Source organism: Podarcis melisellensis (genome assembly GCF_964234715.1).
Source record: "Podarcis melisellensis genome assembly, chromosome: 8".
Classification (NCBI taxonomy): domain Eukaryota; kingdom Metazoa; phylum Chordata; class Lepidosauria; order Squamata; family Lacertidae; genus Podarcis; species Podarcis melisellensis.
This window is the reverse complement of record NC_138540.1, coordinates 62,103,296-62,115,807: the sequence shown is the minus strand read 5'-3', so window position 1 is coordinate 62,115,807 and position 12,512 is coordinate 62,103,296. Positions and strand designations below refer to the sequence as shown.

At 40.5% G+C, this 12,512-nt stretch overlaps 1 protein-coding gene across 1 annotated transcript; it reads right to left on the bottom strand.

Moving 5' to 3' along the window:
• Positions 1-870: 870 nt before the first annotated feature.
• On the bottom strand, positions 871-12,510 carry TRAPPC3 (trafficking protein particle complex subunit 3). The gene is made up of 5 exons (XM_081921558.1): positions 12,262-12,510; positions 5,913-6,010; positions 5,395-5,494; positions 4,619-4,801; positions 871-3,172 (listed from the first exon to the last, which is right to left on the bottom strand). The coding sequence occupies exons 1-5, from the start codon at positions 12,304-12,306 to the stop codon at positions 3,053-3,055; spliced, it is 546 nt and encodes a 181-aa protein (XP_081777684.1). The 5' UTR covers positions 12,307-12,510; the 3' UTR covers positions 871-3,052.
• Between the last annotated feature and the right edge of the window lie 2 nt (positions 12,511-12,512).

Below are 12,512 nucleotides of genomic sequence, written 5' to 3'. Positions count from 1 at the left end.
TTCTGAGCCTTTTGTTCTTAGAAACAAGAAATATTACTTAACTAGGGTGCTCTCCATCCTCCTTTATAGAGAGCAGCAACCTACCTAAAAAACTGTCTGAGGAAGCCTGGGATAGCACTTTGTGACTTTAACACAATCTTCTGTAAGAGGACTGAACATGCACACACAAATAGTGTGCCTATAGCCCAAGAAGATATTTTCTACAGAACAACCTCTTTGCAAGTACCCAAGGCAGCTTAACTTTAAAGGCAGGCTCTCCATGGTGATACCTTTAAATAACCAGAAACATCAAATACATACATACATAAAGAAATTGAACCCACCCTTACAGACAACTAACGTCCATTGTCTTGATGTGCTTTGGAGGCAGCGGAGAAACACAGAAGATCTGGTCATGACTTAAGAGATCCAGTGTGAGCACGTTATGGCCGCAAGGATGCAAGCTGAGAAACAACCTCAAAAATTACCTGATATTAGAATGCAAGCTTATTCTTATCCATCTTGACAGTAACTTCTTGGGATACCAATGAAAACTTTGTTAAGGGATAAACTAATGTGAATCTGACACTTTTCTAAAATTACTCTGTCCCCTAAATGCCACAGGAAGAAAGCCAAAATGGCCGAGTGGTTAGAATGTCTGGCTAGGGCTGGGGAGACACAGGTTCAAATCTCTTAACCTTGAAGCCCACCAGGTTGGCTTTGGACTTGTCCCCAACTCCCTCAGACCAAACAAACACCCAGAGTTTTTATAAGATTAGAATAGGAGCAGACAGGAGAAGAGCAACTCACAGGATGGGCAGGACAAACGAGATAAAGTAAAGAATGAGTCTGCTGCCATGCTCTGCAATCCAATGGCAGGACAGCTAAGAAGATAGTTAATGGTTTATTTAACATAACACCTTTAAAATGTTGCTTTCAAAAGCTTTACAAATGGAACACACGTGAATGACCCCTTATACAACAAAAATGTTTTAATTATATACACCTTATACCCATTCACCCAACAGCCATCACTCAGTGCAGCTCTGTTTTAAAACAAGGTTCAAAGTATCGCCGAAGGAACAGTGTCAAAATGCTTCCTCCAACTGTAGGAATGAATTTTTCAGAAATAGGAATATTGAATTTTCATTGAAATAGACACAAAATTTTAACCCTAGGTGGACCAACATTTGATAGATATTTATCACAATGCAAAAAAGGACGGAAGGCTTTCCCTTTACCAGCCCAACAAATGTAGCAAAAGTTAGTCCAAGGTAGAACAGGAGTTCCTCTCTCCTCTCAGAGGCAGCTTTGGGGAGTGGGGTAGAGAAAGACACTAAAAAGTACTAGGCAAATATCATCAACATAAATCATCAGGCCATTGACAAAGGCCTCACAGTCCTGGAGATGCAGTACTTCAAGTTCCATTATGGCATGTGTTGGTAAAGCAACTTTGTTCCATACCACCTTCCCCAAGATTGAGTCACTGTCTAGTTACAGCTGATCCTGCAGTGTTTTAAGATGCTGTCCAACCAGTGAGTACACAAACTGTAAAATCCACTGTCCGCATACCTCCACTCAATTTCTCTTAATATTTTGCACTCAGAACTCCTTATACTGCAGACTGTAAATGTCAGTTTGTGCCAAATACATTATGTAATTCCAAATAACAGGTATTACTAATGGGTACATTGTGCCTCTTCAAGAATGATAGAAGTTTCTATTTTTAACCTAGAAGATCTCTAGTTGATACTCAAACCAATGATGACTTCTGCATTTTAGTGAAGACATGGCAGTTATCCTGCCTGGTGGAAATTTTAGACCTTCATGGCATACACAGATAAGACAGCCAAACATCGCTACTGGCTTAAAACTTGGGCCACATATTTAGTACCTATATGCTTTCTGGCATTCATTTTCCCTATAAAACAATCCTAGAGTATTCTCCCTTGCAAGGATCCATTGCACACAGACCTTAGCATATTGATCTACACATGCAAGATGGGCTATCCGTCTTCACAAACATTCTTTCAAAAATAATGTATGCTTGACCTTCCACCACTGACCTGGCATATGAACCAGTTGCAACACCTCAGAACCCCTGCCTGAGCGGATCTTTCAGAATACAAGCTTGCATTTTACTACCCTTTAGTAAATTATATAAATCAAACTACTGGAAGGAAGGAACCTTCAGATTATTATAGTTTAGAAGCTCTTTCTACATTACTTAAATATACAGACCTGCTCTTGTTGGGTTGCAACTTTTGCCTAGCCAGTTATGTACAAGACCAGGAAGACTGAGGAGATACTCAATGCATCCAGACCATACAGATTCTGCCCTGCTAACACAGGAAGCTGTTACAAAGTATCCTTCAAGGTCTGAAATGAACCAGAAAGGATTATGACTATCCCTCCATCTTCTTCTCTGGCAATGGGGAGAGGGAAGATGCTCACAGAGAGTGTGTTCATACTAAGTCCCTACCAATGGAGATGTTTAAATGGAGATTGCTCTTGTTTTGTGATAGATGTTATTTAAATTGGCCAGTTTTTCATTATCTGCAAAACTAAGCCCTTTTGTTCCACCTAGAACCCCAAACTTCTTTCAAATTATATGCTATGTTCTGTGCTATCAAAAAAATGGCTGTCTGCTTTCTGTAGACAAACAAGAGTTCTGGCCCCTATCCCTAACAAGCAGGAAAGAGGGGGTGCGATGTGGATGCTCTTCACATGCTGCAAGACAATCTGCAGCTGGGGTCTAATTCTGGCACCAAGGTTCTAGGAGACACAGTTGTGATGTACTGTATATTTGCACAGAGCCAAACATGGAAACTAGAAATGGGTGTCTATGTTTCTGATGAGTATGAAAAGTGTCCTATGAGCCCTACAAGGGCCTGTAATACAAATCTGTGGAATTAAAGCAGAAGAATTCAAACAGTTGCTTCCTAAGAAAATAAAGGAGAACATCTTAATTAACCAGTCAGAGCATCTGAAAGCACAGAGGGCACTATATTCCCATAAATCCCAGGTAGGGCTGGCTTATCCTCTCAGTCCAGTATAGAGGATGCTCTGGGACTCACTCCTCTCCAACAGGAAGATTATCTTCAATCCGTCTGATAAATTTCATCCTTATTTCAGTGACTCCATCTCCTTTTAATGTGTCCTGGACAAATTTGACATCCACGGCCATCTGAACCTGTGATATGGGAGAGAAAAATATAAATACTTTTGAGATACTTATCTAGGACAGTCCCCCAAATTGCTTAGCCTCTTTCAATCTTGTTGCATGTACAGAGGTTAAGAAACTCTACCCCATTATTCTACCAAAAGGTTATCCCCACCCTTTACTAACCTCACCTAAGATTTACAGCAGCAAAAAAAAACCCCACCTCTCTAGCCCAGAATGCTCTTACATTCCCCAGTTTACCACAATTCTAGCCAATGTTCTGTTCACAAAGATCGCAAAGTACAGGCAAACTCCCACACCCCATAGAACTGAAGTATTAGACTCTTAATCATAGGGCTGTCGGTTGGAGCTCAGTGTTGGGCAAAAAAGATGCCTGCATTGTAAGGAGTTGGGCCAGATGACTCTCATGGTCTCTTCCAACAATACAACTCTTTGATTCTATATACAGTGGTACCTTGGGTTACAGACGCTTCAGGTTACAGACTCCACTAACCCAGAAATAGTACCTTGGGCTAAGAATTTTGCTTCAGGATGAGAACAGAAATCGCACGGTGGCAGTGCGGCGGCAGCGGGAGGCCCCATTAGCTAAAGTGGTACCTCAGGTTAAAAACAGTTTCAGGTTAAGAATGGACCTCCAGAACAAATTAAGTTCTTAACCCGAGGTACCACTGTGCCATCCTGACCACCCTCTCTTCTGCTTCCAGGCAACTGGAATTTAGTACACACAACTCCATTAATTTAACTCAGAAAACTATGAATTTGCAGACCAATGGCTACATGTTTTCTACATATCTACCAGAAAGAACAGAATATCTTGTTTATTTCATTTATATCCAACCTCAAAGTGGCATTCATAATATATTCTTTGTATGAATGAATGAACTGATTTATTTCAGTCACTGACCACAGTGACTATTATTTGTATAATTATATTTTATTATACACACACAATTTATATTCCATGCATTGTCACAGCACCCTGGCACAGGTTACAATCAATAAATGTCAGTTATAAGTTAAAAACACAATACACAATCCTTCACTCTCACCCTGTTATTATATGGCAGTTCAATAGTTTGAGAATCAAAGTTTTTGTTAAAATAAAAGGATAAAGCTGCAAGGATTGCCAGGAAGAACCCAAACATATAACGCTTAATAAAAAATTCTGAAACTAGGACAGCACTGGAATGTATTTTGATTTATCAGGTGACGCTGGCATGTGAGTGGCCTTGAACAGCCCTCTATTCCTTCTCATTTGATTATCTTCCATGGTCTATGACACTAGTGATTCTCTCCCCTTTATGGTTCCCAAATAGGTGAATAAATATAGTTGTAAATCTGAATCTGGACTGTAATGAGATACAGAAACCAGCCTCCCCCACCAATTTTCTATGCATTCCATCACTGAGAAAGTATGTCTAACCACTGCTGCAATTAGTATCCCCCTTTCCTCACCATTTCCAGGGCTCCTCGCAGCACACCACATAAAAGGTTAGAGTAAATGAGAGATGAATGGTTGTCAGGAAGCTCCACAAAGTCTACCAGTGGGTTGTTTTCCAGGATAAGGGAGAATTCATCACCCGCTGGACTCCAGTTTGTGATGCTCGGGGTGATACCCAAGTACATTTTAAATGCCACCTGCCAAACAAGACAAGCACAAAGGACTAGGCTTACACAGCAGAATGTTTAGCATGAAACTCTTTTATGGGTAACTAAAGATCTGGCCAAAGAACCAGAAGCAATTCTGTTACAAAACATACTTGAGGCAAACCTTTTATTACACATCAGACCAGGCTTCCCCAACCTTGCGCCCTCCAGATGTATGGGACTATAATTCCATTCAGACCCAGCCAACATGGCTGTGCTAGCTGTGGCTAATGGAAGGTATAGTTCAAAATATCTGAAGGGCACCAGATTGGGGAAGGCTGCATTAGACAGGTAATGAAAATTTGATCAGAAGCAGTAGAAAGCATTTGCCCATGCCAGATCCAATATATCCTTTCCTAGAAAACAGTGTGGTCCAGCAACATTTGATCCTAGATTGTGTTTTTAGACAGATATAAGAAAGAAGGCATATGTTGCTGCCATTAAAAGGTACAGCATGATGCCATTATGAAACATGTTATGTGGCAGGAAAATTGTGTCCTTAGACATCTATATCCCCACAATGGAAACCTTGTAATAGGCTAGTATATTGGAAACAGAGGGGAATAATCAAAGACAGGCATCACCTTAGCTATTACATCTGCAGTTTCTCGGAAGTCATGGCATCTCCCGACATTGGATCGGGCCAGGAAATCTTCAACGAGTCGAACGCCTATGTTGTAGCCCCTGTCAAGGCAGCAAAGAGCAGCATGCTATAAAATTGACAGTGTAATAGAGTCCAACTTGAGTCTAACATTATAGGGATAGAAAGTAGAAGGGAGAAAGTCTGTTCCCTCCCTTTTCTTCAAAAACTCCAGTGAATTCAGAAAAATAAGATTCATTCTGCCTAGAGATGTAAAAATTCTGGAAATTTGGAAACCGTGGAAAAAACCCTGCCCTCCTCCCCGGGCTTTTTTGGGGAAACAATCATCCAGGGTGAAACAGGAAAGAATGTCTCTCCCCGCCTCTGAATTTTCCCAGCTTTTTTCTGGGTCTTCGCATCTCTGATTCTGCCAAGTGGATGTCCCACAGAAAGAGATCATCCAGTACCCCTAGCTACTAATATTTTGTAAAGACTCCACCCTGCCTCCACTAGTTTACTTACATTTTGTCAAGCTGCTTGTTGACATCTTCATCATTCTCATAGTCCTTGCACAGCTGAGTGACCAAAGCGCCATAAGTCAGAGTGAAGAGCTCCGAACTCTAGACAAATTCAAAATGCATTTAATTTAGACCAAGATAGAACAATCTACACATGTTTAGGGACTTGCCACAAAGAACAGTTGGGATTGGCATGGAGAAATGAAATGGGCAAGGAAGCTTCAGCATCATAGGAACACACTAAACACTGAATTCTGCTAGTGTCTCCACCTTCAAATTTAAAACACATTTGTCTTGGGGGTGGGGGCTACTAATGTGATCAGAAGTTTGACAATCTTCAACTGCTCATCAAAAACAGTTATTCCATCTTCTGCATTTGTAACGTAACATTCTGCTTAAGAGCTCAAAGGAACAACAAAGCCTCCTTGGTGTTAGGATGGATGTGCAGTAGAGATGTGCATAGCATCAACAAAACAAAGGAAAGAACAAACTATAATGTCTCCCTCACATTTCCCCAAGCTTGAAGTAAGTAAAATATACAACCAAATTAAATCCTTTGATTATCAGAATTGTAGTTACACAAATACCTTCCTGTTAAAAACTAAAACCTGTCAGGATTATTTAAAAGTCTGTGAAGTAAGTGTCAGCTTTATAAAGTATGGTCTGCTTTAGGTTTTATTAAGGTTTCATTTTATACAGCAAAATGTCTAATCTCAGATTAAGAAACCTATCACCTACCATGAGATGCATAGATGCGGAAGGTGAAATGAATGGCAAATACCAATACTACAGAATGAAAGCAGCAGGCAAGCAGAAAGGGAGAAAAAAAGAGACAATGTCAGAGTTCAGTGAGACAACACAGATCACACCACGTTCTCACAAGCTCAACACAAAGTCAAAGTGCAGAAAAAAGAGTCAAGTCAAATTTGGAATTAAGGTACGTTAGATGTTATTTAGGATTCAAACATGCTATTTCTACCTAACAGCAACTGATGAAGCCAGCCGTCAAGACATCTCTCAGAAGGCTAAGAGATGCTGGTTTTGCTTGGTTTTAAAAAGGCAGAAAAGGCCAACCGTCTTACAACCCCAGATTCGTCTTTGAAATAAGAAGGGTCTGTTTTAGAAAGTAACAGGACTTAAAAAGTGAAAATCAGAAGACTCAGCCAGTTCATGTATGGGGAAGGAACTTAACAAGCAAAAAAGAGAATTAACAGGTTGGCAAGGCAGCTGAAAAGAACAGTTTATGAAGAATGCCTGGCTGCTACCAATCCAAGGTATAGTCATTAAATTATTTAAATTTTGAGCATTTCCTACAGTTGTGGAGTTGGGAGGAACTCCAAGGGTCATCTAGTCTAATCTCCTTCAAGGCACCTATCACTAGGTAGTAAAAAGAAGAAATTTAAGTTGGTGCACATATAAATTCACCATTTTGGATCAATTGTTCAATAATAATCTTACAAAAAAAACCAAGGACATTCACGAAAAACAACTTGGAAGTTTATGGTCCAAGCCGGGTGGATAAAAATCAATGGTTTAAAATTAAATAAATTAAAATTTGATTTTTTAAGATTTAAATCGGATTTTTAAAATAAAATTCTTTTGGAGAAAAAATATATCTAAATATATTTTTCTATTTAACTTACATTATAGTCCAAAGGCTATTAATCAGGAAATAAGGATTTGTTTTAAGTTTTTCATGTGTGCTAAAACTCAGTCTAAGTTTATTATATATTTTTTAAAAAGGTTAAACCACATCAGTTAACAAACATGGATACATATGCTATAATGTTATTGTTCTACTTAAATAAATTGTTTAAATTGTTATTAAGGAAATGATTATTTTTCTCCTTCCAATAAAGTACAGCAGAAAAGTAGTCCAAATATAAACAGTTAAATTATTAAACCTCACAATAATTTCATAATTATCTGTCTATGTATTTCTAATAGTATAACCAAATCAGTAATTTTTGACATAACTGTAAAAACTACTCTGAAAATTTATTAGTCAAAAAATGACACTTTCACATTAAGCTTATACCAGCAAGATTGAATCACTCTGTAAAAAAAAATGATTTAAATCAAGTCTTACTGACTAGTGATTTAAATCGATTTGATATAAATCAAATCCACTCCTGTTCCAAATGTGCAAAAACCTCTTCCAACAGCATTATTAAAAGACTACCTGATAAAAACAGACTGCCTAAGTTGTGAAGCTGGTTGGCCACTGCAATTAACTGGAAAACAGTAAAAAGTTGCAGTTTACACATGCTTCAATGGCACATGCGTTAATCCTGTCAAGTGTCATAATCCCATTACTGTTGTGGAAGAAAAGCAGCACTTAGGCCCTTAAGTACACCTAAGGCAGTGATGGCCAAACTTGGCCGGCCAGATGTTTTGGGACTACAATTCCCATCATCCCTGACCACTGGTCCTCTAAGCTAGGGATGATGGAAACTGTAGTCCCAAAACAGCTGGAGGGCCAAGTATGGACACCACTGACCTAAGGTCAAGAGAGGAGTTAATAAAATAAGCATTGCATCTTAAGCACCAAAGGACAGCAATGGCCACAAATGAAATGTATTAGCATTAAGCTATATTAGCATTAAGCAAATTAAAATAGCTTCTGTATGTGTTTGCCAACTATTCACAACTCTACTGGATAATTTTAAAGGGCCACAATCTTGCTACAGTTTTAGAATATTGGATATTCGCAGGGTTAGAGCCCAATGAAAAGAAAAAAAGACCCAAAAAATCCAGCAGTGATCCCCCCCCGAACATTCTTTGGAGATTTGTCACAATATCATAATTTAAGGTTTTGTAGCAATATCCCCATTTTTGTTGAACTGCTATCACAGAACCAGATTAGAAACAGACATAAGAATGAAACGTGAGAAAGGCACCAAGACCAACACACACACACACACACACAAAATAGCCTGAATTAAAACATTTAGCACATAACACAACATACTTCTATATAATCTAAAGCAGCATTCACCAACATGGCATGCTCCAAATGTTTTAGAATGCAACTCTCATCAGCCCCAGTCAGCATGGCCTGCTTATTAACATGAAGAACATGAGTTTGCAGCACTAGCTCACTACAGCTTAAAAATCAGGTAACAAATCAGCATGATTGCCCATTCACATAATTTTCAGAGATCCTGCATAAACGTAAGGGCCGCTTCACACAATGTAGATAAAGCATCCTTTATTTCCATCAGGGCTGACAGTAAGGGCTCATCCCTTACTGCTTCCCCGTGCCTTAAAAAGCAGAGATCCGAGCATTTTTTATGCTTGTCCCATACTTTATAGCCATGGGTATGAGTGCCTTTGCCCTGCCACAGTCACATGGAAAAACCATTCAGCGATAAATCGAAGCAAACATCAATCCAGAGAAAACTCTATTGATGTTTGCTCTGAATCAGTGGTAAACAGTAGGTTGTGCTGGGGGGAAGCATTGAAGCAAATGGAAGTGTGGGTGTGCCCTAAGTGTTCTGTTTAAAAGTATGTTTTGAAGAAGACGAAATTTAGCTCTTCAACAGAGGGATCCTAAAACTGAAGACTAGGAGACTTCACTTTTGGAGATTACGTACCCTCCAGCAACTAGGTAATGCTACCTATTTCAGATTCTACTGACTCCTTATCTAGTACAACGCCCTAAAATTAATTTAATGGACCTGCACGTAAAGCAAAGAACAATAGAAACACAAACAATTTAATATCCCAAGTGCCTGACAAACCAACAAGATGATGGGATGGGTTACTTGGAGATCTACTCTTTCTCCAAGGAATCCATTACATATTGTTGGCCAAAATGGAGAATAACTCATGCCACATGGAAAAGCTCCACTGCACAGCACTATGAAGATGATCACTGCTACAGAGTAGAATCCAAAATGAGCTCTACTTTATACTTAACCAGTTCCAGTTCAAGCCTTCCTACACCATGTTCTAGAGGCCTATTCAACTCCCATTTCTTTGCTCCCCTCTACCTAGAGAACCATGGTCTGCAGCAGAGGGCACTTAAGAGCAGTTGTGTCACTTGCCCAAGTAATCTTGAAATTCCAAAGAGCAACCAAGATGTTGGCAGGAGCACTAGCCATGCTTGGTGGAACCTGCCCAAGGGGATTTAAGAATGTATCACGACCCATCAACCTCTAGGGATGGACCATTTAAACAGCCCCTCCCATCTATAGAGAGAAAAACACCACCATAGTAAGCCTAAAGCTCTGGCTGAAACGGTGTAAGACAAGACATTTAAAGGAAAGCCCCCCACTATCTTCCTGCCCAGATGAAAGCACAAGATACAAAGATCTCCAGCATGAGAATCAGGTGGATTATATGCTGGGACAGCTCAAGAACTGTCATGGCATTCATGAAGTCCAGAGTCACTGGACATCTAGTCTCAGCCCACTTCTGTCAGCTTAGATAGGGAGATGGTTAGTCAGTGGGATGGATGGCAAGCACCAACAGAATCTCTGATCTGTCTCAATTGCTCAAACATTCAAATCCACTGCCAGAAGATTGCCTATGAAATGATGCGGCCTTCAGATTGAAAAAGTGCCCATGACTTACCCATCTTCACAAAAAGTCTAGTAGAGGGAGATGGAATTCTTATAAATCACTGCAACCCTCCTCCATTAACCCTAAGTGGCTGCTACATTAAAAATCCAGGTGGACAAAGCTAAGAAAGTTCTGCTCCACCAAGCTCATGTATGCACGTCTCATTAATACAGATCAGTAACGCAGGGATTCTTGTCTATGGTTAAATGAAGGATAGTTTATGCTTTCTCTGTGTCTTCATAACCATTATCTCAATAATTCTTTCAACAATCCTATAATGTAGGTAGGTCAGTATTATACACACACTCTTCATATTTTTATGTTGTGAACTGCTCTGTAATCTCCAGGTGAAGGTTAGTATATGAATTTAATGAAGAAGAAGAATACAGTTGGGGAAGTCAAGAAATAGTGGCTTGCCAATGGGTTTATAATCAAGATACTGACTTTACAGGATTAAGGCATAGACAGCCGAGATTAGTAAACTCTTCACTCCATTATCATGGAAATCCTTACACCAACCCTATCAGGTAGGTCAGTAGCATAATTTACCCTATATGGGAAGATGGGAAGATTAAAAAGCACTATTTGTCTGTGACCAGCTGAGTAATCCATGATTGAGGTGAAATTTGAACAGGGGGCTTCTCAGTTCACAGGGTTTGGCACAGCCCCATAGACCTAATACTTTACTGCCCTGGAAGATTAAGGACAGACAAAAAGAACACAGCCCACAGTTAAACTATAGAATTCACTCCCACAAGAGGCAGTGACGGCCACCAGTTTGGATGGCTTCAGAAGACAATTATGGAGGATAAGGCTATCAATAGCTACTAGCCACTTTTGTATGCTATTTGTATAGCGTGATAATGTACTTTCAAAATGAGGGTGTTTAACAAAAAAAAGCAATCTCCAATTAGTGCATATCCCCAGATGCTTGTAAGCATTTATTAAGAAACCACTACACTGCCCTTGACCTAAAAAATGTCAAAGAGGCATTTACAACAAAATAAGGCGATATAAAACATAGTATGAAATAATATTTAAAACATTCATAATGAAAATTACATAATTATCAACTTAAATTTTAAAGTGATTTGATCCATTAGCTCTGAAAAGCCTGATAAAAATGAGACTTTCTTTTTTTAACCTGGTGTCTGAATGACATCTAAATGACCAAATTTTGCGGATGATGGGAGGCACAATCAGGTTGCTGCCACTGCCAGGAGGCTGAGGGCCACCAAGAGACTGTGTATTCTCTGGTCTCCCAGACAGAGGAACATTGTGGGAAACGGGGGAGACCAGCCTGGCTCCATCCACGGGAGGGCAAAGCCTCAGCTACTCCAACCCTGACTTTCCTCTTCCCTGTTCATACAGGGGTGTCCTTTTTGCATGGTGGTGTTTAAATCGTGAGCCTACAAGCAGGGCCTCCTCCCTTACAATTCAATCTATTCCTACAGTTCAAACTGCAGGTGTTATTGTAAGGGAACAACAACAATAGCAGCTGGCTGTCTTGGGGTAACTGAAGTGAGCAAACCCTCTCTTTCGGGATAGTTTTATTCGGACTTTATCCTCCTTCGTGCCTTCGACAGAGGTAAGCTAATAAAAGGAGGAATGAAGGAACAAACATGGCCCTATTCAGGGTGGAAGGAAAATGCACAAAGTAGAAGTTAAGCCTCTCCGCTAAGCCTCCTAGCTGTCCATGGCGGAGGCGTCTCCCTCCCGCCCCTCAGGGCTCCCTTCCTCCTCATGAGACCTGCCGCCGCCCCCTCGATTCCCCCCACCGCCATTACCATTTTCTTGCTCTCCGCGCCCCCGCGGCTGCCCTGCCGCGCCATTCTGTCTCCTCCGCTGTCGTCGGTCTCCTCAGCCCGGCGGTTTGCGAAAAAAGGGGTCGCGGCGATCGGTACGACAATCCTCAGAGAGGGAAGGAAACCGCCCGGCCTTGACTTTTAAGCCGACGCCGCTCCTCCCACCCTGGGAACAGAACTACTACCCCCAAGGTGCACCGCGCGGACGCCCTGTTCCTGTTTCTCTCGCGCGG

Bases quoted from the DNA above. Each gene is read 5' to 3' on its own strand.
- TRAPPC3 (XM_081921558.1), bottom strand. From the start codon at position 12,306: ATGGCGCGGCAGGGCAGCCGCGGGGGCGCGGAGAGCAAGAAAATG. The intron at 6,011-12,261 runs GTAATGGCGGTG...GAATTTGTCTAG, and splicing joins GCGCGGAGAGCAAGAAAATG to AGTTCGGAGCTCTTCACTCT. The intron at 4,802-5,394 runs GTGATGCCTGTC...CTTGTTTGGCAG, and splicing joins CTGCAGATGTAATAGCTAAG to GTGGCATTTAAAATGTACTT.